This window comes from Molothrus aeneus, chromosome Z (assembly GCF_037042795.1).
Source record: "Molothrus aeneus isolate 106 chromosome Z, BPBGC_Maene_1.0, whole genome shotgun sequence".
In the NCBI taxonomy this organism is placed as follows: Eukaryota; Metazoa; Chordata; class Aves; order Passeriformes; family Icteridae; genus Molothrus; species Molothrus aeneus.
In genome coordinates this window covers 23,502,647-23,528,397 of record NC_089680.1, presented here as the reverse complement: position 1 = coordinate 23,528,397, position 25,751 = coordinate 23,502,647, and the positions used below count along the sequence as shown (strand labels likewise).

At 37.1% G+C, this 25,751-nt stretch overlaps 1 protein-coding gene across 1 annotated transcript in view; it reads left to right on the top strand.

The window, feature by feature from the left end:
- The window catches only part of CCDC171 (coiled-coil domain containing 171), a 152,491-nt gene that overhangs the window by 104,488 nt on the left and 22,252 nt on the right, over positions 1-25,751 (top strand). Inside the window, exon 22 of the mRNA XM_066569192.1 lies at positions 5,810-5,941. Within this exon, the coding sequence (XP_066425289.1) occupies positions 5,810-5,941 (132 nt within the window). The remainder of the gene's footprint in view (positions 1-5,809; positions 5,942-25,751) is intronic.

Genomic DNA, 25,751 nt, shown 5'->3' with positions numbered 1-25,751 from the left:
AAAAAAAAAAAAAAGTCAAGCACACCCAAAACATCAATTTTATGAGATATATCTCCTTTACACAAACACTTTTATTCAGTAATTAATGCTCTCTTAGAAAGCACCTGTGAAATGGCTTGTTTTGTAATTAAATACAAATTTGTATGGCAGTAATCAGCATAGTCACTGAATCAGTATGCTAATACAGAGATTTTCAGTAGTTATTCTATTGAGGTAAATATTCAGTATAACTAATTGCGATAATGTATGGCCACCTACACTAAGGTATGTCAAAATGCTATTTCAACCTCCACTATCAACAGAAATCAGACCCTTGGACTTGAGGACTTTTTTTTTTGATGAATGAATGTGCAATGATCTGATAGCTTTTAATGATGACTCAAAACTAACTGTGATGGCCATGTAACAAGTATCCATTAAACTGTTTCCCTTTCTGCCCTATAAGACACTCTTGTCTGTGCAAAATATATTGTGATTTGGTGTAGTTTGGTTTTTATCCCTCTCGGGGAAAAAAAAAAGAAAGGTTTGATGCAGTGTTTTTGCAGTTCAATTGACGAATTTGGTTCCAAATACCATTCCGCACCTCATTGTCTCTCTAATTGTGTCTATAATTTTCCAATTTTTAGGTGCTTGATTTAAAGTGCCTTCAGTTTAAGATACGCAGTCTTGTCACAGACTTGTCACAGGCAATCTCTTGACTTCTGGTGTGATCCTTGGTTGCTGAAACATCCTGATGGAAAATATTGTATCTGAAATTATATAGGCCCTCATTCGATAAGATGAATATACACTTTTTGTAGTAATTTCCTTACTTTCAGAGCAGGCTCAGACTGGTATTAACAGCAACCAATATTAACAGATTTACTCTATGATCTGACAGGGTGCTGTGGGAGGTACTTCTTTGGATATTACTTGTGCCAAATCCTGCAGCAAATAATTTGGGGTCCGTATTCCCTTAAATGGATCACACTTAGATTGATCACTGTTTTCTAGACAGCGCCAAGTATATGAATGTATCCTGAGGAAAATAATCTGTATCAACAACTTACTTGAAGAACTACTGTTAACAAGACTATTCAGTATTATTGTTGGTGGAACTTCTTCCTGTATATTCATTTGTATTTTTAATATGGAGTAAGAAAACTTTAGCAATTCATATTAAATGTGAAAACAAATAGGAAGTGTTCATGAAGGTTTAATTCTATCCAACAATGTATAAAATATTATTCTTCTTAGTTCTATAATCATTTGTATAACACTATAACAAAGACTTGCCCATTCAAAGCAGTTACATAGTAACTTATTTCTGTTAAAATGCTTCCCTTGGCAAAGGACTGTGTCCGGTAGGTGTGCGTGTTTTAAACCTGTGTAATATGGCCCCCACTCAACATGCTGCCCTGGAGGTACGGACACTACGCAGCTAAATCAGCCATAGACTTGCGAGACTGTGGTTAAGACTAAGATTTGCATTCAAACTGCTTTGTTCTACTTAAAAAGTTCTAAACTCATTTTTGTCTGTTGTATGTCACATGCAGAAAACATAGCAGTGTGGTAGAAACCATTTTGCTTGTACACTTAGAATGATTTCTGTATTTGCATTTGTATCAGCAATATGGTGATCTCAGACAAACAGATTAAATCACTATTTTCCATTCGCTTATCACCAAATCACAGTAGATCTTGTTCTGCTCTTTAAATTGCAGATGATATGCTATTTAAAAAGTAGTAGGAAAGAAAAATAAGCCTAAAAATAAGTATTTATAATGTAGAGTTAGTGAACTTTGAACTTACAAAATATTCTCATATATAGCTTACATTGTGAAGTTTATATCCATAAATTATTTTATTTTATTTTCACCATAAGAGAGCATTGAATTAGGAACAAAATAAAAACTAAAATCTCAGATTTGTTGTACCAGTCAGATAGCAACTGGGAAAAAACATTAGGAAGGCTGAGCACATTCTAGTACCTTTTACAACTTCCTAGCATTTAGTATCATGTCTCTAATGGCATAACTGTATATACCACATCAAACTGTGCACAGAAAAACCAATGTAAGCACCAGAGTGGACTGCAGACAAAACTACTATTATCTTGAGCAGCAGAAAATTTAAAAGTTCATTTTTCGACATCTAGAATTAGCCCATCAAATTCTACACCTTGGTTCAGTCAATAACGTAACTTCAGTTTTATTATTCAGTTTCAGCTTTGATCTGAATTAATGAGTACTTTATTGATTTTAAATTGAGTGGCTATAGTGTTGTCTTCTTTGTTGCTCTCCTAATTAATTAAAAAGTTAAACACTGTCATAAGTCACTCTTCTTCTTTATTTTAAAATGCTATGAGTATTGTAGTAGAGGGTGGATTTGTGATTTTGCCTGTTTTCATATAGTATTTATATATGTCTAAACTGAAAAATGTAATGATCATATTTAGAAGCATGCTGTCACGATACTTAACTATACTCTGTATAAAATCACTCTTGAAACTTTTCACAATCTCAGATAAAATTATGTTTACAAAAATCAGAAATGTCCAAAACCTTCACTAACAATGGATAAATATAAATTTATATAATTTTAGAATATAGGGAAGTGAAACTGGTTTTAGACATTTTTAATCACTGCAATAAGCCTGATCAGCTGATTAGGTGTTTTAAATTTTAACATAAAGCTCTCTAGCCTCAGGAGACCTTTCGGACAAAATGGTCTTGCTTTAGATTTCATATGTAAGAAAAAAAAATGTCATTATACACAAAAAAGCTCTAAAAATTGCATTTTAAATTAGCTGCATAGGATGGTTCTTTTGCCTGTTGAGCTTCCAAAAATACCCTCTTTTAAAAAAGAAATTAAATTACCCATTTTATCTTTGCCTCATGGTTCTGTAATGTAAGTTTACAGGTGAGTACTGTTTTTAGTGCATCAGAGAATGAGGAAATAAATACAGTTTCCCAATTCCTGTTGTTTCTTTCTGGATCTCAAAAAGCCAATAGACAGAAGTTAATTAAATTAGTTTTTTACTAAGATTTCATACAGATCTGGTCTCTCCAACATGAGTCCATGCAGGCATGACCATTATCGCTTTCCAGTCCTTGAAGGGGTAGGCAGCTTGGAATGTTTTCACTTCTAGTGAAACAGTATAGTATATTTGTACAGCTTACACCTAGTCTTTTGTTCTTACAATTTTCCCTGAACCCTCATGAGTGTTTTTCAAAAGGAAAAGTTTGTATTAATTTTCAGTTTCTCAGTATGCATACTGATCATCAGTATGCATACTGATAATGAGATGTACTCTCTGCAATCTAAGTATTTACAAACACAAAAAAGTATTTTGTTTGTTTTTTAATTGTGAATCCTCATATCAAAATTTTTTAGTATCTTCTTCTCTTAAGAAGCATACTTTTCTGATGCAGTGGTATTAATGGCATTTGTACACCACAATGCAGCCATTTTAAAAATGGGGTTTATATTTTATTGTTCAGTGAGTGTCAGACCCCAATACTGAAATAGAGAGTTTGAAACTAATAGGGTTAAAAGGACTTCTACTGTCTGTATTGTGTATATATTATACCTACATTGCTTATACATTGTTTTTTTCCCCCTAGTATTAGCAATCTGCTTTTGTACTTTGACATAGGGATTTCCCTTGTGAATTTTGTCACAGAAAAAAGAGAATCATCAATATCGCAGTTAAACTTGACTTTCAAAGCTAATAGTATCTCATTTGGGGGCTGAAATTTAATAAATTTTCTTTGATTCTGTTTGAGTTTTTAAACATCAAACAATGAATTGGCCAGGGTGCAGTAAAATATTTAGATCTATTGACTACGGTTCAGAAGGGTAGAAGGCAAAACACTGGTGGTTTGATGTTGATAAATTCTTAGTACCTTAATCCACATTAATGTTTTCTTTTATCTGTGTGCATACTGACAGCAAAGACACTGAAAAGTTGCTGTGTATATAAGCTATAAAAATGTAAATCAGGTGTGTGTGTGTGTGTGTGTGTGTGTGCATGTGTGTGTATTTAAAGCAATGTATTTTGTTATCTTCAGCAAGGTTAACATCTGACCAGAATTACACATGCTGACAGAACACTCCAGAGAGTATGTTTGTTCCACAGGACTGTGTATCCTGAACCTAGTGCACTATGTGTGCAAAAAATGTGTAGAGGACCTTTCCTGTTATAAAAATTGCATCATAGTGCATATGTTTGGCAGCCACAGGTATTGACAGGAATTCTTTAGGTCAACTTGGGAAATGTAGGGCTCCCTATTCCCACAGAACAGAGGAACGAATAAAATAAAATATCTTTTTCTTTGTATCAGTAGATTTGCACATGCTTCTTTCAATCAGAGCAGATTTCAAAGGCTCTGCTATTATTTGAAATCTGTTCACTCATAATCAACATTTTACAAGAATCTAATTTTGTAAGTGGTTACAGAAAAGTAATCTGGGATTTAAATGAATAGATTTATGTTTTAATTCATGTTCAGTGCATTCTTGTGGGCAAGGCAGCCTCTAAAAAACCTTGACATTTATTAAAATAGTACTTAGTAAATGGTACATCTATTGATTTATACGTATTTAGAATATACCCAGTATATGTTTTAGAATATATTCAGTGTATGTTTTAGTATTAGACTGTGTATTAGGTCATTAGAACAGTATTTTTTTTTTGCAGTACTCACTATTGCTACTCAACAGATGCAGTGTATGCCAAATGAATGGATTTAATCTATTCGTTTGTACTAACATATATTTGTATGTGTGTCTATCCGTCTGTATTAGAATATAATCTGACTACTGGGATCTCCAGGAGGCGGACATTGTAAATTTTGTATTAAATACAATAAAAAATGGGTGTGTGGCATCATATGGCGTGTGAGCATAAGTGGTGTGGCTGTGCAAGGCGCGCGTTAAATCCCCGCGGCGACCTGTCCGCGCTGGCAGACGGACGCACGGACATGTTGCGACGGCAGGGCAGCGCGTCGCTTCCTTCCCGGAGCGCTCCGGCATTCCCGCCGCGCCGCGCCGGGCCCGAGGACAAAAGCGCGGGCGGCGCTGCCGCGCGCGGCCGGCAGGTGGCACTGCGACACCAACGGCGCGCGGGTCGGCGGCCGGGCGCGCGCGGCCAGGGGCGGCCTGCCCTTTGTGCCGAGCCGGGAAACCGCGCCAAAGCCATGGAGCCCGCGTAGGGCCCCGAGTGCCTCCCGTACCCAGTCCGCAAAACGCAGCGGCTCTTTCTTCCTCCCATTCCCCCCCCTTATTAATTGGAAAGCTACAGGTTAGTTCGTTTTGCTTTATTTGTGGATTATTCATTTAATTTTGACTTTTTACTGAGTTGTTTCCAAATGAACCTTATTCTGGAGGACTGATACCAGAGTAGACAGAACTCACATGCCAGCTTCTCATTGATGTGATCACATGAACTTTTTAATTTCACAGCTCATATTTGCTTAAGTTAGAAGTACAATTACAGTACAACAGTACAATTACTGTTTCTTTTCCTACGAGGTTTTTGCAGGCGACAGATCTGTGAAATGTGTACACCAGCTGGGCTACAGAGCCCTTGGTGTCTTTTCTTCTCATTTCAGACCAGGGGAAGATGCTTTTTCTTCTTAACATTCTCTCCCAGCACTCTGAATTAGAGATTTATTTGCAACGAAAAATCAATTAGTCCTAAATTTATTCATGGATTTCAGGTCCAGCGATCAATGCAAGTCCACTCAGTGGGCTCAAGGGGACCCAGTTCATCCCAGTTAATGTGTCTGAAGGGGAATTACCATTGATGCTATTTTTTTCCCTTTAGGTCAGAGATCAGGCCTTGCTGCTGTGTACTGCAGCAGCCACGAATGACTTCACCCTGGAGCTACCCAAACTGCACCTGGAGACCTTTTCAGAGGAAGGGCTGAAGGGCAGGCCAGAGGCTGCAGCATTTCAGGTTAGAGTCTAAAATAATCCTGTTTCTTGTTTTCATTTTTGCAATTGAGAACAAGAAGCTAGACTGCTCTGAATGTGTGGAGAAGAAAATGCTTCATAACTAATGTAGTCAACAGTTGAAAGAGAAATAATTTTCATATATACTGTTGGATGTGGTATTTCAGAGATGATGTGAACATTTTATTTGGCTGGTATAATATTAAATAACTGACAGGGATATGACCATGGAAAACCACAAATTCTATATTTGAAAATTAATATCACTCTATCCCTCCCCTCTTTCTCTGCTTAATTTAAGCAAGATAAGTAGAAATTAAAAACCAGAGAGGGGAGGCAAGGTTTTATGCTGCTACTTGGTCATTATCAGATTTTTTCATATTTCAGTTTTAGACTTAACAGTGATCTTTAGCACTCATAATTTAGTAGAAACTTCTATTTGGAATACTTTAGTACAGGAGATGTTTTGTTTATATAGGTTTAAATATTTATGTGTTTCAAAATACTAATTTTATTAGGAGGAAACTGGGGAAAAGAAGAGAAATTAACTAAAAATGTACACATCTTCAGATGTAAAAGTGAATTCTGGGCAATGCCTCCTTTGTGTTTCTAAGTTTGTTATGTCTTCTCTACAAACTATGCCTTAGTCTTTATAGCTGTGCAGAATACATTATCGTTAAAAGCAGAATATTTCGTTTTCCCAGTGAGAGAACAAAAGGCAGAGTGAGTACATATTTCTTTCATTGTGCTCTTCTATCTGAATCAGAGAGAGTAAAGGTAGTCAAGTAAAGTGCAAGGATATTAGGAAATTAAAATATTGCATAATGTGTATACTTTTCTGTAGTAACCTATTTAAATTTTTTGTAGATTTTCAGTTCTAGATGCAGTATATAATTTCAGGAACAGCCTCACAAAACCAAACATTCAAGAAGGGATAAACTGGAAATTTTTCACTGTTGCCTTTTTACATGCATTTCTTTCAATACAAAAAATATTTAAATTATGTGTGTATTATCATGTTTCCATAATAAAGTAGTAATATGTAACTGCGTGAGATTCCTGTGCACCTTAGAAAGCATAGCTGTACATCTCTGGCAGAGGGTAGGTTGCAAATGGTTCCCCATACAGTGATGATCACTTTTAAAGCTGCACAAAAAGCTCCACAGGTGCATCTTTACTCTAAGAAGCTGTCACAGAAATCACCAGCTTTTAAATACCACTCTTCTAATTTAGAAGACTGTTTGGTGATACCTGCTTCTTTTTTTTTTTTTTTTTGTCTCATCCCAACTTCCATACTTTTTTGACCTTCCAGTGATTGCAGAAGCATTTCCAAGATAGTCTATTCTGTCGTTATTTCTAAGAATAGAAACAGAAGTATAAAAAGTTGCATTTCACATTTGAACAGAGTACTTGTGCTATAGCTAACCCATAGTAATGCATGTGCTGCACGAGTACTGCAGTTATGTAAACCTACTTTTTGTTTACCTGACAGCTTCAGTTACACTTGGTTACTCTGTGCGTACACAGACAGCTCCAATCGTTCAGTTTGTATCACTGTGAGGTTCCTTTCCTCCTTCCCTTTCTCCTTTTCCCTTTTGCTTCTCTTCCTCTTCTCTCCCTATCTCTAGTTACATAGTGCTTTTTTGATAACTTTCTAAGCACACTGTAAAGATTTTCTTATGAAATTTTCCTTTTATAGCTGGGAGTCAGCTAATTGATGTTAATTCCATGCAAAACTACACTAAGAGCAATCCTGTAATTTTGAATGAGGTATACTGTGAGAAATCACTTTATGGACACTTCTCTTTAGAACCAGTGGAATTGTTTGCCTGCATGTTCTCTAGAACTGCCATAGTTAATCTGTGGTAAGTAGGACTCAGTTAAAGGCCTTATTATCTACAAGTGTTAGACATCAGGAGTTTTTTCCCAAGTTTAAATTTATTGGTATTTGATAGTATATTTTTTTAAATTGCATGAAAAATTAAGATATTAAATTTGAGAGTGTGATGGGGATGCAGCACTGGCTATTGGAACTGTTGTGTACTGACAGAACATGACATTGTCCTATTTTTATTATTCATGCATCCAGTTTGTAGTAGGTGGCTGAGATCAATAATTAATTATATATCCATTGGTCTGAATGTATCACTTCTTCATTGTATGGAAGTGGCATGTATCTTTTAAAAAATTGTACCCTCTAGTTTCAGCCTTAAGGTAATGAAATCAAATATTTGGAGACACCATTCTGTATATCTTCTCCAAAGCCTGCACTTCATGGAATGGCTCCTAAATTGCAAAGTTATGTAGTAGGTTGAAATGTTAAGTTATTCAACAAGCATATCCTTGCACTAAGCATCTTCTAAAGCCCCATGCAAGTAGTGAAAGTATGACTTAATTTGTAGGCATTTGTTAAATTCTTGAGGACTGCAGAAGAATTACTATAGTAGTTTGAAAATGTCACTTCAGTTGGATAAAAAATGAAAAAAGTGTAATATCTCTAAGATTAAAATATGATTGCTATAGCTTTGAGAAAGTCTCACCTGATATTTAATTGCTGGGAAGAATGTTATGTCACAAAATTGTGCCATTTAAGTTTGAAAGTGGAAAATTATCTATTGTTTTCAAGCACCTGTAACACAGTGAACCCAGTATTTAAGGTGTGCTGTTCTGGCCATGCCCAGATGTTCCTACTGGAGAGAAAAAGTGGAACCATATGTGACGACTCCTCTGAATACAGGATATAGGGTTCAACAGGCAACTAAAATGACATGGTATTGCTAATTCTAGTAGTCATGCTTGGCAGATGACTATTTAAATTAACCAGTAGAGGTTATCTGCTTTTTATAAAATACAAAAATTCAATTGTGTTACATCTTTAGAATGAGGATAAAGTTAATTAATAATCTTAGCACTCTTCTTTTTTGGCTCACAGAAGAAGTGGGCATTCAGAAAACTAATTCTGAATTGTCTCAACTACTTTTACATCGAAAATGTAATTGATACTAATGCCAAGCATTATTATCTAAAGACAATTCATAAATCCCCCAGATAAATCCAATGAGATTTAAATGTTTATGTATAAATAATTAAGTTTAGGTTTCTTCTGTTTGGAGAGGTAGACACACAAGGGTAGAAACTGGTACAAAAGAAACTTGTTGAAGCAAATTTAGGTACTTCAGACACATATGTTAATGTTGTGTTTTAAAGGAATTATAGTTGATTTCTGCTAAAATGACTTCTAAATATTTATCAGCATGATCCAACCTATCTGAAGACATGATTTCAGATACTAGTTGAACACAGAAAAGAAATGAATGGGAAAAGGATCTGGGAGTGCTGGTTGACAGTGGCTTCATACAAGCCAGCAGTGCCCAGGTGGCCAAGATGGCCAGTGGCATCCTGGCCTAGATCAGCAACAGTGTGGCCAGCAGGGCCAGGGCAGGGATTGTCCCCCTGTACTCAGCACTGGTGGAGGCCACACCTCAAGCGCTATGTCCAGTTCTGGGCGCCTCCCTCACTCACTACAGGACAGACACTGAGAGGCTGGAATATGTCCAGAGAATGGCAACAGAGCTGGAGAAGGGTCTGGAGCACAAGTCCTGTGAGGAGTGGCTGAAGGAGCTGGTGTTGTGTAGCTTGGGAAAAAGGAGGCTCAGGGGATACCTGTCCTGATTTAAAGGACAGGTGTCTGTCAAGGAAGGTGGGAGCCTCCCTTTGAATGGAAAATGTAACCCCGTTCCCTCCAAATTATTACAATTTTGAAATAATGGACCTTTCAGGCAAAGATATAGGATAAGGAATAACAGTTCTTTATTACTGTATGTGTATGTGTATAACAAGACAAACCAGCAGCAGCAGCTGTGGCGCTAACACCGAGCAGAGCCCAAACCCGGTCCCAGCCCTCTCTGGGCCGCAGGCGCCTTCCCCGCTGGTGCAGTTCCACTCACAGCCAGCAGGGGCGCTGCTGGCTCCCGGCGGGCAGGGCGGGTGCGGTGACTCCCCGCGGCTGCAGGGGGCGCTGTGGCGCGAGCCCGGCCGCTTCCCTCGTGTGGGCAATGGCGGGCAGGCCAGCGGGACGGGGCTTCCTTTACAAACCCCCAGTGGCAGCCAAGCCCAGTGCCCCTCTGGATGGCAAAATGGACTGCAGCAGGACCCTCGGAGCAGCCAGCTGGAACAGCAGAGGCGGCCAGTGGCCACACCTAGGGTGGCCACCAAAACTCCAAAACAAAGACTCCAGAGCTATGGCAGGAGCTGCAGAAGCCCTGGCAAACATGGGGTATCAGGTTAAGGTGCAGCAAAAAACCCGAAGCAGTGGCAGAAAACAGCGGGGCTGGACAGCATCAGAAAACAGCGGGGCTGGGCAGCAGGCAGGCAGGTTGCTGTAGGCAGCTGCTACAAGCTCCAGAAGAGTCTCCCTCCAGGAAAGGATTGCGTGTTGGGGTTCCCTTCCCAGTGAGGTCGGGTGTTGGAAAGCTCCCAGTTCAACAGCTGCTCTTGCAAGTGGACACTCGCCCATGAAGAGGAGATGTAGTGAAAGACAAAAGGTCTGCAGAGGCAGCGAATCCTCTGGCCTAACAGCCCGGCACAGAAATTGTACGCTCGGGAGGGAGACACTGGGAGCAAGGCAGGGGCCCAGCCCCTCACCCCCAGCCAAAATCTCGTGGTCTCTCTGCACTTCCCAAGAGAAAGCCCCTCAGCCAAGAGGCAGCAGCAAACTGCACCCTTCCCTCTCCTCTTCCTCCCAGCCACATCCTTTGTCTCTTAACTATTCTCATTAACATCTCTTAGGCAACAAATGGGGGAAAATTTCCTTAGAGAAATAAAAAAAACCAAAAAGTCCTAACTTCCAGCAACTCATTGGTCTCCAAAGCTACCTGAAAGGAGGTTATAGTCAGGTTGTAGTCAGTCTCTTCTCCCAGGCAACTAGCAACAGGACAAGAGGATATAGGCTCCAACTGTGCCTGTGGAGTTTCATTTTGGACATCAGAAAGGTGGTAAAGCATTGGAATGGACTTACCCAGGAATATGGTGGAATCACCATCTTTGGAGGTGTTCAAAGAACAGCTGGATGTGGTCTTGGTGCTGTGGTTTGTTGGTGCAGTGGTATTCAGTCAAGGGTAGATGATCTTGGAGGCCTTTTCCAGCAATAACAATTCTGTGATTCTCTCCTCCAGGTGGGTTTGAGATGGTTAAGTTTTCATTTGTCTTGCCTCTGTTTTTGTCTCTCTCTGCCACCCGCTCTCTCCTGCCTGTCCGTGTGTCCTCTCTGCACACTCCCCACTGCACACATGCCCTCCTGGCTAAGCACTTGCTGCTGTGTGCACACTGACCACATGCACCCACTCTTGCTTTCCCTCTCCCTGCATGCCTGCTCTCTCTGCACTGCAGATTCTGGAGCTTTCTTTCAGTCAGTCTCTGTGTGCTACACTGCCTGGGTCTTCTGCTTCCTGTGCTTCTTTCCCACTCTATCTTGCTTGCTCTGAATCAGTCTTTCTGTCCCTCCTGTCCCTTTGCCTCTCCCTTCCACCTGTCCCATCTTGCTCCCTCTATTTTCAGCATGTATCCATCCGTTCATGCAGGTTTAGGAAGTCAACATGGGATTTATATGTACTTCTTTGCCATTCTTAGGTGTTTTGAGGTCATTTAAAATAAAAAGTACAGTAATAAAATAAAGGATTATAGTTTTAGAAGTAATATAGTCAAGTACTGACATATATTCAGTGTTAGCATTAATCATTATAAATTTACAAAGAAGTAGGTTTTTTCCATTTATGCATTCATGCATGATTTAGTCATGCATTATATAATTGTGCTGTAGGTCCACTTTTTCTAATTAATTGGACAAACATAAATGTAGTTTTAGGAGCTTCCTAATTTGTATTTATTTTCACTTGTTTATTAATTTTAGATTTATGCTTGATAGATTAGATGGTGAAAGATATGCATAATTCTGCTGATAATTTTCCTCAAAATAATAAACACTTTCTCATTTCTGTGTTCACTTGTCAATAAAAATGTTCTTACCAAATTGAGGAAGCAAGTGATTTCAAAGGTAACATTATAATTCTGTCATCAGATCTTATCCTGTGCATTGGGCTTGTCTTTCAAACATAAATCAATTCTGGTAAGAGGACTTAATGAGATTAATTAATCGTAGAGCAGCTGCTTAAAAACAGTATTACTAGTATTTTAAATCTTGTACTTCTGTTTTAAAAGTTTTTTTCTTTTATTAACATGGCTGTTAAAAAGAAAATTATCTTAATACTTCAGAAAGAAGAAATAGTTTCTAGAGTCTTAAAGATGCATCATGCACACTCTTGTAGTGTTTTATTTTTACTTACATTTATTACTTTTATTTTTACACTGTTTCACCAGAGAAGGAACTACCAATTGAATTATAGAGGCCAGAATGCTGCCTTCTATGGTATCAGATCACTGTTTCTTGTCAAGTAAAACTGGGTCTTCATTGTCCAGGACTTTAGCAGCTGCTATCAGTTGGGCTGCCCTCCCATCTCCATAAGGACTAATTTTTTCTTCTGCTCTCCAAAAGGACTACTTCCATATCTAGTGTCAAAATGTGATGCTTCTGGACTGACCACAAGTCTGTCTAAAATATACTGTTTAAAGAGAAAAGTGATTCTTTATTACACTATTGCTACTTTACACTTTCATTTTGAGTTGAAATACTCATAAATAAGTAAATGTTTCAAAAGCATTAGAGTGGGGCAACACTTCTTGCAAACCTAACCTATTACTGTCATCAATCTAGCAATATAAAGTTGGTGTAGGACTTTAGCAATGATTGACATCCAAGTAAAGTCTGAATAACCAGACTGAAGAGACGTAAAGTGGAGAACTCTAATTTAATCTTCATGAAAGAGTTCAGCTGGTATTTGGAGTCATGTCTCCAGATATGTTGTATCATGCTGCTAAATATTTGGAAGCCATTTTACCATAATTCTGTATAATTACTTTAAAACATTAGATTAATGTATATTAGGAAAATATTGTTTAATATGTTAAAAAATGAGATAGCTTTTAACTGCCAGTGATGTTGGAAATTTTCCTTCTATAATTTGAATTTCACACTGTTTCTCCTTTCCACCACTTAACTGCTCAACTTCCTTTCCTCTTCACAGCATTTCTGTTAGCAGTCTTTTTTTCCTCTCCCATACAGGCCCTCTCTCCTTCCCTTTTTTCTCTGCTCCTTATCATTAGCCTCTTTCCCTCACTTTTTCAGGCCCCCTACCACTTCTTTATTTCTTCAGTTGCCTTTCTTCATCCTACTAAATTAGGACAGATTATATGAAGAACCTTCTCAGAGGGTGTTGTAGTTAGCTGGAACACTCTTGCACTCCAGCCCTGCTAAGTCTTGGCCTTAGGGACCAAAAATATCAAAGTCAGTGTCTGCAATCACCAATTAATCAATTCCTGAAAACTCTCTTTGTGCCTGTGACACTACTAACTCTTGTCCAGCCCCTTTTGTAAGCACTATCAGTTTTGTAAAAACTTTGCAGCTAAGATGATGATTTTCATGATTATCTTGAATGCCAAAGTTAGTACATAATAATTTAGCCTTTCAGTAACCTTTCTCAATGGAAGGTTTACTTTTTTGGCCTTATCAAGCAATCATGTAACTATCTGTCTTTGTCAACTTAGACTTTTTCATATATTTATATCTGTTGCATGTGGGTGATGTCTTAGGAATTACCTGTGCTAATATGCAAGAAAGCTCTTTAAGAACTGTGTAAAATACAATCTTAATTAACTAAGTTTATTTATTTAGTTTTGCTTCTTCTTGTAATCCTGTCTTTTTTTTTCACCTGGCTACCAGGTTGCTGCATGTTTTAGCAGGAGGCATCTTTCCTGTTTACTACTCACTGTCCTTTCAGGAGAAAAATTACTCTAGAGTCATGGTGATCCCAATATGTATCCAAAGCTGCCTCAGTCAATAAGAGCAGACTCCTAGTAGCTGTAATTGAAAAATAAAGCATTGTTTTATCACAGGTGATGTCAAATATAGTTCTCATAATACCTTGTTAGGCAGATATTTTTACTTCAGAAATCCTGTCTTTCAGAACTGCATGCGTTTGTCTGTGCACAGCATCTTCAGAAAAGGAGTAGTTTTCACAGATAGCAACAGTAGAAATTTGACTAATTTTTAGAGAGTGTGTGCTGTGTACCATTGTGATGCAGACATGTCCATTAAGAAGCATAGATGTTTAATTGTTGGTAATCATGTGGGTTACAAATTAAATTCATGAAGTGAAGACCATGAATGATTGGAATTGTCTGGAGTCTTACATTTTTTGTGCTGGGTCTTTTAATTTCAAAAACTAAAAAAATGCTGAGCAAGTGAGCCTAAACAATAGAACTTAATAAGACAATAGACCATATTACACAAATGTTTAAGTAGCAGAAATAGAATCAGACTATTTTCTATTCTTATATTAAAAAAAACCTTCTTGCTGAAATGCTGAGACTTTTGTTTAGTCTTTTTTTTTTTGCTTAACTACTTAGTAGTCCATTATTATAAAAGGTCTCCTTGTTATTCTTATCAATTGCTTACAGAGGAAGAAGAAATTATTAAATATTGCGCTATATTAGTACAATAATTTTGTAATAGAATCATGGGAGACATTGCTGCCCAGATACTGTATTTTGGTGGACCTTGTAGTTAAAGACCTGGGAGAGGAAGGGTTATCTACAACTTGAGTGAGTTTATTATGGCTTAGTGATTTGCTGATTGATTTCATTTGCTGTCAGTTAAGGCTCTCTTAATGTCAAGCTTTCTTTGCATAATGCCTTGAAATAAAGACTCATGAAGATTTTTCAGATTGATGCTGCTTATATAAACTGACCCTGATTTGCCCTTCTGCATGACAATATAAGTGACAGCAGTTAGACAAAAATATAGTAGTGAATATGCAACTTAAGGATTATACAGTAAATCTTTCAGAATATAAAACTAGGCATAAAAAACAGGCTGTTCTCTTATTTCCACATTTATCATGTATTGGAGAAGTAGACTGGGGTAGTATCCCAAATGCTATACAACTGAGGTAAAATTTGAAGACGGTAAGTTTTGAAAGGATTGAAAGTTAAACTGTTTTGTTTTACCAGATCCTAACAATTGGTCACTAATTAATTTTGGTGGTGTTTTGTTCTTAGTGGTTTTTTGGGGTTTTTTTGGTAGAAAGGGTTGTATAAATTTTGGCTTATAAATCCACATATGTTAATACCTGCAAATTTTATTTTTTACATTGTTATTTTGCAGTAATCATAGCAAGTTATTTTGAAGCTGTTGTCTTGATTTTTCATTTACTGAACTGATTGCTTGTCTAGTGACATGTGTTGGTAGTATCCTAGGATCACAAACTCCAACATTATATTGGACTGTGAAAAGCACAAAGTCTTGGGTTCATAACATCTATGCTATAGGTGGCCAGGACTAATGTGTTTTAAGTAGGGCACTCAATACTTCTCCACTGCAGTACCCAATTTCATTATATGAGTTTAGAACTCTCCCTTCATTATGGTCTCATCTCTCATCTTTGAACTCTCCCTGTTAAATGAAAAAGGTGGTAAGAAATTAGGGGGTGAGGAGAGAATGGAGACAGCTGGAGAATGCTCTAATTAATGGAAATAAGATGAATGTGTAACTGTTGTGTAAACCTGAATAATAAGGATACACAGACTGCATGTTGGCAAGTAAATCATGTAAAGAATTGGATCTTCTATGGCTTTTAAGAAGATGATATCCATGGAATGACAAAAATTTGTTTATCCTCCTGGAACTTTGATAGAACTTGAGATTCCTCTGGATTGCTTCAACATCAGGATCTTTTTTGGTAAAAGAAGAGTTCTAAACTAAAGATCAGGAGAGAAGAATAATCCCTACCACCTGTGTGGACAAACTTATGATGTACATTTAATGCCTGAAGACTATTTTAGTTCTGATTTCTCTCTGTTAAGTGGCAGATTGTTTGTTCTTTTCCACTACCAGTACCCATTGGTGGATCCCCCTCTTTCTCTTCGTCTTAATTGAAAACTACTAAAGGGAGAGACCTGCCATTGCCGCAGTGTTTAGTGCTAGACTTTCCATCCATCCAGTTTTCCAATCTCAGATATTTTTGTTTTATGGTTAATATTGTGCAAGCGAAAATTTACAAGTTGAAGTTTATATTCTCAAGCTTTTACAAACGCTTGCAAAGACCACAGGACTGGATTTTGAGCAAAGATTCCCCTACATGTCAAAATGTGATGTTTGCCTGGACCTTGGAAAAGGTCACTGTCCTAGATGCTCAATTTTTTCTGTCTTATTCCACATGAAACTTGCCACAAATTTTCCTCCTTTGGGATATAGACTGTGGGATTGAATAAATCTTTTATGCCTAGAGGGCACATAGAATAGCAGTAAGCTGGTTGTCCCTGCTTAGAAACAGATTTGGCAGGGAAAAGGACAAAAAAAATAAGAGTATAAGAAGCAGTGCTAAAATGTCTCCAGAAGTTTTCCCAGGCTTCACCATTGTAATTGACAGATGTTCTGAAAATAGTAGAAATCATCTATAGTTTCTGGAGTTTGTAAGTTATGGAAGTGATTTCTCTGTTACCAACATTCATAGGCACAGTTACTCATAAATTACCTAACTGCAAGTAGTGGCCCAACTTTGAAAAATGGATAAAGGAAATAGTGGTGAATTAACATCAGAAGTAGTTTGAAAAATGCTACTCTCTCGGGTCTTTTTAAGTTAGGATGGCCTAAGTTAATTTAGGCCTTTCAGTTAAGATCCGTGGATAAGAGCCTTCTGCTTTTGTTTATCCACCATTAAGGTCGCCACTCAAGTACATGATACTGTGACGCCAGTCATTACCAAATTCAGTAGAAAGATTAGAAAGGGCCTTCTCAATCTCATTACAACACCCCTTGATATGAGATGCTTTACTTCTGATTCTATTACTGGAGGATACTGTATGCTTTCTAGGCAGACTTACCTCAACATTGCCTATCCTCCTTAGTTTTCTCCTTTCATAGTTGCTATAAGCATCCAGTTTTATAAATAGAATTCAGAAAGTCACTTTATCTCTTATGCTTTTAAGGAATTGGATCTAGTTGTTGACTTTTGGCCAGACCAGGGAAATGGCCTTACTTGCCAGTCTCCCAACCTAATAATCCAAATCACATTCTGCAGTCTTATTATACGTTCCCACTTACTGAAAAGGCACTTGGTTCATTTGCTGAAGACAAAGCAGAAAGTCATGTCTTCCAAAACAAGAGCTCTACCATCAGAAAAGTTAGTGTCTTCTTCTCTTTTGTTAAGGAAACTTCCCGGTCTGGCCATTCATGAGACGCTGGCAGTGACGTTCCCAGAGACATCAGAGACTTTAACTGTTGGGAGTGAAGCCCCTTTGCCGTGGGTGGCTCCAGTGAGCTGACGGGTGCCCTGCTTGACTCTTCACACAGCCCACCCTCACATGCACTCAGACCAGTGTCCTCACAGGTCCCAGGTGTCCCATAGCAGTGTCTCAGATGTCTCAGTCCATAAAGCCATTTATTCACAGTGCAGTAACACAGAAACAGCTCAAGCTGGTCCCACTGAGCAAGACCTCCAGCAAAAGAACCCCAGATCTTCTACATCCTCAGTCTCCCCGCATGCAGGTCTTGCTCTTCATCCTGAGTCTTCAGCTTCTGTCCCCACTCTCTGTTTCCATCCACCTAGATGGTGTCACCAATCTTCATCTCCTTTGTTATCCCAAAGGTAGGCAATTCCCAGCTCCTGATGTGTCTGTCACCATCCATTCACCTGGCTGCTGTCATCCATATTCATACTCCTTGTTATCCTGAAATTTGGCAGCTCACAGGCTCCCACCCAGAGCTCAGATTACATCTCAATCTGTGGCTTGCCTGTCCAGCTACCTGGACCAGACGTATCACTCAGCTCTTTCAACCAAAGTTGTTGTTGTTCTAAGTGAAAGGCATTCTTACTTAGATTCTTGACCTCAGAGGCCAGACTTCAGTATAGGGGAGTCTCATTCATCCACCAATTTTTTGTTTGTGTTGGTTGGGATATATACCTTTCTGAGCTGAGCTAATCTGTCATATGACAAATGCCAAAAAGACAGACAAACACAATCACTTTTTCCCAACAAGAGTTTTCTTCAGCTGTAAACCCATTGTTGTAGAACTAAATATTCAGAGATGATAGGGATAATTTTATTTGATCTTCCTCAGATTACGGTGGTTAAAAGCAAACTTTGTGAAAAAATATATAATACTAACCTTTAAGGATAGCAAATTTTCAAGCTCAGTGATGATGTCCCTTCTGTCAGACATTTACTTTGGAAAGAGGGTTGCTAATGTTTGTGCTCATTGTGAGATTTGGTATTAGGTATACTGTGTTTAAATTTCCTCCTCATATTTTGGAACAAAAGCTGTTGTCATTGAAATTTCTAATAAAACATTTTCATAGCATAAATTAAGTCTCAAAAGCAAGTGGACTACTTCTTTTTCCTGTACTGCCATCATGAATTTGTGTAATTAATTGGAAGCCAAAGTGAAAAAAATAATTTGCGATCCAACCAAACAGGTATACTTCAGAATTTCCTTGAAAAACTACAAAATATCACTTTATGTAGGATTAAATACTTATGTTGAATTAAAATGCAGTGCTACCATGAGCATTATGCATTCTTCAGAAAAACAGAAGAAATGAAGCGTTTCACATAACTTTGCACAGTTTTTTAGCCCCTAGGCTCTTTAGACTTGGGCATTCACCTAAAATCTGGTACAGGGATTAGGACTCAGTAGTGGGTATTAATGTGTGAGCCATACAATCACAGTTGTTATATTGGCTAAACCTGCTGGAAGAGACCTTGGTCTCTCCTAGTAAATGGCAACTAGATCATATACTATGCTCAGCTTTTAGTGCGGAAAATAAGAAGTGGGTGCATTTCCCCTTTCTATCCATATGTAAAATATTTAATTCACTTTGAAAATGTTTTAATATACAATTTTAAAGCTGCTTCTTGTGGCCAGAAGGGAATAATCTATAGTACTTCATAGCTCTAGCCAAAATATTTAAGGAAATGTCTATATGAGCTCAGATTTTTTTCTCTTGGAGTCAGCAACAGGCTTTTTCTACAGCAGTTAAAACTAAGTCAGTATTTTTTTCACAAATATATTTCTTTTCTAAAAGTAATTGAAATTGGTCTTAGTTAAGAGAGCACTATTTAAAACCAATGAAAAACAATATTCTAATTTTCAGTAAACTACTATGTTAGCAAATAGTTGAATTAGTTACTTATGATGGACAGTTTGTGGACAGCATTTCAAAGAGCAGAAGAGTTTTTCAGATCTCACATTTACCTCACATTTACATTCCATGTGAAGTTGTTTTAGATTTTTCTACTTCACAATCTGATAGCTTAACATCTGCTTCTGTCCCCTCCTTGAAATGTTCTCCTACACATTCACCTATAGTAAATCAATAGATTTTAGGCAATTAAGGCTTAGTGTTTAGGTAACATTTATTTATAAAAATGGTTTTGTTTATATAAGATATCCATATGTAAGGAATATGAGGAATTCCATATGAGGAATAATAAGTCATTTTAAGGAATGAGAAAATGAGACTATGCTTTTTAAAATTTCTTTTAGTAACATATATTCAGTTATGGGAAACAGAATTCTATACTTCAACATTTGTATGGTTTTTTCTGGTTCCAAGATGTCACTTCAATAGGCCAAAGGCAATACCATCAAGTTTCAGACAACTTGTACTTCACTTGACATTTCGCCTGAATTTTGATGGGAAATTTTGCTCTCTTCTTTCCCTCAACACTGAATGCGTGATGGGATACCATTATGTTTTGTAGTAAGACTGCATCCGGACTTTTCTGTAGTGACTGTTGCTGTTTGGCTCTTGTCATCAGTGATAATGCATTATGTTTGCATTAGGTAGATTTTCATGCTCTACCTAAAATGTAGGCTTTATAGTAGTGTCAGTGACTACCCTTCTCTCTTTCATCCCTGTCTAGAATATACACTGCAAAAGAAGCTGATATACACTGAGAAGACAGGATACCAGCCTGAAACTTCTTTCAGTTTCCATTTCTTTCTCACTAAAACCACTTCCTTGAAAAATTCTAACCTTTCTTCACAAACTCAAATATTCATTTTGAATCAAGACTCTAAGAGGATGAGAAGAGTGGTAGCATTTTCCCCATTTGTAGCTTAAACTATAAATTCTTTGGGGCCAGAATTGTTTCTCCTTTACATTTTGCATGCAACTGTGCTTGACTTCGTGCAATAGACAGTGAGAATGGTCTTTGCATATAAACATTATTGGCCTATAAAAACTGGTATTTCCTTAATTTTGTTAAGTGACAATTTTCTTGCATATTCCAGAGTTATTTCTAAATAGTCAAGGCTGCAGGTAGCTAGCTCCTTTGCTATAAAATTCTCAGGATGCTTTCTGCTTGGTCATACCAACTAAACACATTTGTCTTAATTTATCAGTTTCTAAAAGATTGAGGTAATTTCTGAAAGTCTTACACTTTGGAATAATTTTCATGGCAATTGTTGTTATGCCCATCCACTGTGGTTTCCAGTAGAAGCACTTTCTCTTCCGTCGCTGTCAATTTCAATGCTCCCTTTTCAATTTTCTTGTAGGAAGTCATGTCATTACCTCTTGCAAAGAATCTAGCCTTTTATTTAGAGCTTCATTCCCTTGGGGTATCTGCTGAGACCTACAGGATAAAGTAATTGTTATTGAAGCGAAGGGGATAGAGTTAGGCCCCGTGTGTGGCACTGAGTCAGCTTTTGTTGGGGGAAAAAAAAAGTTGTAACAAAACTGACCTGCTTTTTGGCACATTTAAATTGTGCATGCCACGCTTGAATGGAACTGAACAAAAAGTTTAGTGTTGAAATGAGATACAAGGAGAATAGATCATTAAAGAAGTGCCAAACAGCTGCAAAAGTGCAACTTTGCTGAATGCAGTTTCCCTTGAGGTTTTTTCCCCCATTCCAGAGAAGCTGCTGTATTTATATCCTTCACTGATGCCACTAGATGTTTTGGACTATGGATCAAGGCAGCCACGATGGGTTTTCAAATGCTCAAATATATGGAGAAAATTTATTGCAATAATTTCTTCTCAAAATATATCTCTCTTAAGATATAATAATTATCCTGAAATCTTGTTTCTGAAAACAATAACTAATTGATGTATGTTTTGTTTTCTAGACTCATTTTAATGAATTTTATATATGTTAGTTCAAAGCAAGGCAGTAATGACACACATACAGAACCCCACTCCATGGAGTTTTGCTTTCTACCAGTTGTTTTTGCCTGAATTCACTTCAGCCAAACTCTGTACCAGGAATGAAATTCTCCGTCTTTTCAGATTCTCATGTAAGCAGTTTGTTAATTTAGTTAACCAGTGTTAATCTTTCATTCTTCTGAAGTTCATTCATTATTCCTTCTCTTGTTCTTTTTTATCTTTTTGTATACATAGTCCTGTGGTAATTTGCTATGTGCTAACACTGTGTTTAGTTGAATAATTCCTGAAAGAAGGGCCAGGCAGTGAATTACAACTTTACTGTACATCTCTGATTTTTAAAATATGCTATATAAAGTAGATGGCCTTGTTATTCTGACTGCTCCATCTGATGTTACAAAGTCAATGTGGTTGTCAGGCTGTTAGTCTTTTTGACACCTTTAATTAAGCATCATTTCAGCACAGTAAACCTTCCTTTAGGTTTATTCCTTTCGAACATGAGATGCAGTTCTAGGATAACAGCATGCCAAATAAGTCCTGAGATAATGTAATAGCACTGATATGAAAATAAAGAAACTGATTTTTAATAATTTAGTATTTTATTTGTAACTTTTGAATACTGGAAAACTTTATATGGAATTTTTCATTCGCTACAATTTGTAACTCATAATTCAAATAATTTTTTAAACTGTTCTCAATATCCAAACACTAAGCACAAGGGAGACGACATGTTTAGTGTTTTAAGTGGGAATTTAAAAGGCCTTTTTTATAATGTATGATAAATACATTAACACTTTGATGAGAGGTCTTCTGCTAATTTGCACATGCTGATCTGTGTATTTCATGTTGTATGTTTCTACTATAACTTCAATGAGAACAGCTAAAGTTTGAATAACCTTGAATTTCAGAAATTAATTTTTGAAAAAGATTGGTTTTCTTTTTGTGTTTTCAATTTCTTGAAGATTGTTATGTAATTTGTCAGTATTAGCCATTTTTCACTTTAAATAAAGTATTCCAGATGAAATAATACTTGAAATAAAGTACTGCAGATTGAAGTCTTTCAGTCTTGTAGATTTACGGGCAGCAATACATGCAAATGCAGTTTTATGGCATCTATAGCACCATCCACCAGAAAATTACTGGCTATAGAAATGGTGTACAGAATTTGACAGTGACTGGTTATTCAAAAGTGCATGCATGGACTGTTGCAAAAAATGGATTTACATGTCCCCTGGAGAACTGTCCTAAGCTTAAGTGTTTTCAGTCCTTTTAAAGATTAATATGGGGAAAGAAAGCATGGCTTAAATGTTGCTCTTTTGCTCTGATGTTCACTGGTTTGTAGCTTATAAACAGCATCAACTTAGTTAATTTTATTTTTCTCTCAACTTTGGTTTCTCATCTTCACCACCTGTAGCGAAAGCCAAAACTTTTTATGCATACCCTCATATTACAGATGAGACCTCTCTGAAAGGTCATAAAGGCCTTCTTCCACTCAAAATCTTCAGAGGCCTTTTTTCTAATTGAGTAAAGATCTAAAGTTTAAAATATTTAGTTCCCTTATGGTATGACCTGATTAAAAAAAAAAAAAAAATCTGATTTTGCTCTCAAAGACAGTTAAAGTCTTAGGGACTCCTAAGACTCTCCCTCTTAGGGATTTTCTGGATAGGGATACTGTTTTGCAGCTACTGTTCAGTAGCTGTAAAAAAAGAGATTGTCAGAAGTATTTAGACTTAAAATAATCTGTCCATTGAAAGTTATACTTGAAAAGAGAATTCGGGCACTCTTGCACATTTTATTCCTAGTCCAACAGCTTCAGCCTAAAAGCATCCTTTTTCCATACCAACCAAGAATATAGTTTTATCTTGTTAGTTGTAGCCAGTTATCTGGGAATTCATGCATCTGAAGTTTTCATGAAGCTGCCTGTGTCTTGTCTTAGTGCTGGAGCACAGGTCTCCTCTCACAGACACTTTTGGATTAAAAGCACTCCTACCATTTGCTTCTGCCATATCAGTAGTATGTGATGTAGGATATTGATGTCATAAATGATATTGACATCCTTTATACATTAAAGCATTGAGTGGAGTGAAAAGAAAGAAAAGAGATTGCTGTAAAAAAAACCATTCAGCATCTGATTATTTCTTCTTTTTGTTTTTGATTATTGTGAAGCAATTATGTACAATTTTTGCTCTTAAAATTGACAATCCTAGGTAAATTTCAGCCACTGGATATGTGTTCAGTCTCTAGGATGACTTTGTACTAACCACTGAATATGCTTAAGGTTGGAAGGGACCTTTGAGGGTTCTTTGGTCCAAGCCCCTTGCACAAGCAAGGAGGAACACCTAGTGCCAGTAATGTTTAAAATCAGTATTCTTCAATTCCACTGTTTCAGTGACCTCTTTAATTAAGTCTTCTCCCCACTAACTTTCCTACAATAGTCATCTAAAATTGTTTTAGATTTCATAATGAGTTGCAGTAATATTGGTTCCTGTAAGTCTGGGGATCACTATGTCTTGCCTTTCTGAACAGAAGTAATTTTCTGGTGTGTGTTCTTGAAATATTTTGTGTGTAACTGAAGACAAGTTTTTATTGTATTATGGTCTGTTCTCAGTTTTAATGTCACACTATTACCAGCACATTCAAAATGAGAAATGCTTGCTTAGATGCAGACCATGCAAAAGTGTACAAATGCCAAATTTTATGTTTTAAAAATTAATCAGGAGTGTTGCTGAAACATCTTATTGTTATGTATACTTAAAAACTATATATATATATCTTCCTGCTATGTGTACTTAAAAACAAAAGAAAGCACTTATTAGGAGGAGTGGAAGAAATTTCTGCAGAGCCAGATTTGCATTCTGGGAAATTCTGTCATCTGACTTTCTTGAACAGAAACAATTTCCAGAGCTGCAGATATATTTGTACCTGTAACGTTCAAATAGGGATCTCGTTTGAAGTTCTGAACTCCTATACAGATACCTTTAAGGTGTAGGTGACAGATATTATAACTTGCATGTGGCCGGGTTCTAAGCCCATTCCTTGTGTATCAGGCTTTCCAGTAAGTGTAACTTTTGTGTTGTTGAAGACAGATCTCTCAATCTGTGACTGACATAAGTTTCTTAAAATCATTTTTGCCTTCCAGGGCCACATCTGAAAATCCAATATACTTGCCCTTCCGCAGATGGCACTTAGAATAAGTATTCTTCATGCTCATGCCACCCTTGAAAGTCCCAAAAATAATTTAGGCAAGAAAGGCCTAAACTAACTCTGACTCTTTGCTTGGGAGTTGGGGTATACTGGAAGGAATGTGTACATATGGGTGCATAAATGCCATCTTCCACATTCATAAGGAACCATTAGTAACTGCAAAACTACTTTCTTCTGGACTAAAAAGAAATCTAAGCTATTTAAAAAATTGCCATGTTTGAAAATAAAGGTTTGTGAATACATTTTTTCCTAGATTTAAAATTTTCAAATTCATTAAATGAGAGAACAAATTAAATATCTATGTAGGTCACCAAGGAATTAAATAATGCTGTTTCAGATAACTGCATGGCCTTAGAGTACCTGTGGAGATGTAGGCTGAAGCCGTATAACTTAGTGGCTTCACTAGCTTTGTAGTAGCAGAGGTAAAAGGATGAAGTTAAGGAAATGTCTCTACATTCTAGTTCAGTGAGACCTTTAAATATCATGTGTGAAAGGAACACATGAGATTCTTGCTATGAGATATGAGACATAGCTTGTAATGCAATGGGTCACAGGCCCAAGCAATAGTCCTCTTTCAACACGTCTGATTTTTAATATGTGGGCTGTTGCCATTTGAAGACTCTCAGGCAGTATTATGTGGCGTGAGATATGTCCCCACTCCTTCTTGGTATTGTTTCTGAATAGATGCAGCATTTTAGTTGTGTTGAATGCGAAATAAAAAAAAAATAAATTAAAAGCAGGACTAGAGATGAGAGTGGCAGGCTTACAGAGCTATGTGAATACACTATCAGGGTTAGAACCATAGCATTTAAAACATTTTGGATATTTTTTTCTGATAAGAAAAGATAGGGTGGTGTTGACTTGCCATATCAGTTTTCTACACTTAACAATAAAATAACCTGATAGATTTCAGTGGTTACCTTTATTCTGAAAAGCAGCAGTCTGTTTGAGAACAAGGAAAGGAAAACAGTTAAGACCTTAGTGAATGTCTGGTTGTGGTACCATAGTTTATAAGTCTGTACTACAGACGTATTCAGAAGGCCAATTTCATTTTATCTGTTATATGTTCTTACAGTTGCAGCTTGCTATGGCTCATTTCAAAGGGGAAAACTGTAACTTACAAAATGTGATTAACCAGTTGTAAAGACCAATAATCTCAAAAGTGTTAGACTATTTAGAATATATAAAGTTACCACTATTGTCAAATCATTTGTTCTCTCTTGTGCTGATAACTTTATTATCAGTCTGATCGATATTACACAATTGGGACATTCTTTCACTATATACATGAAAACAATTATATTTTCCCTGCTATACTGTAATTAGATTATTTG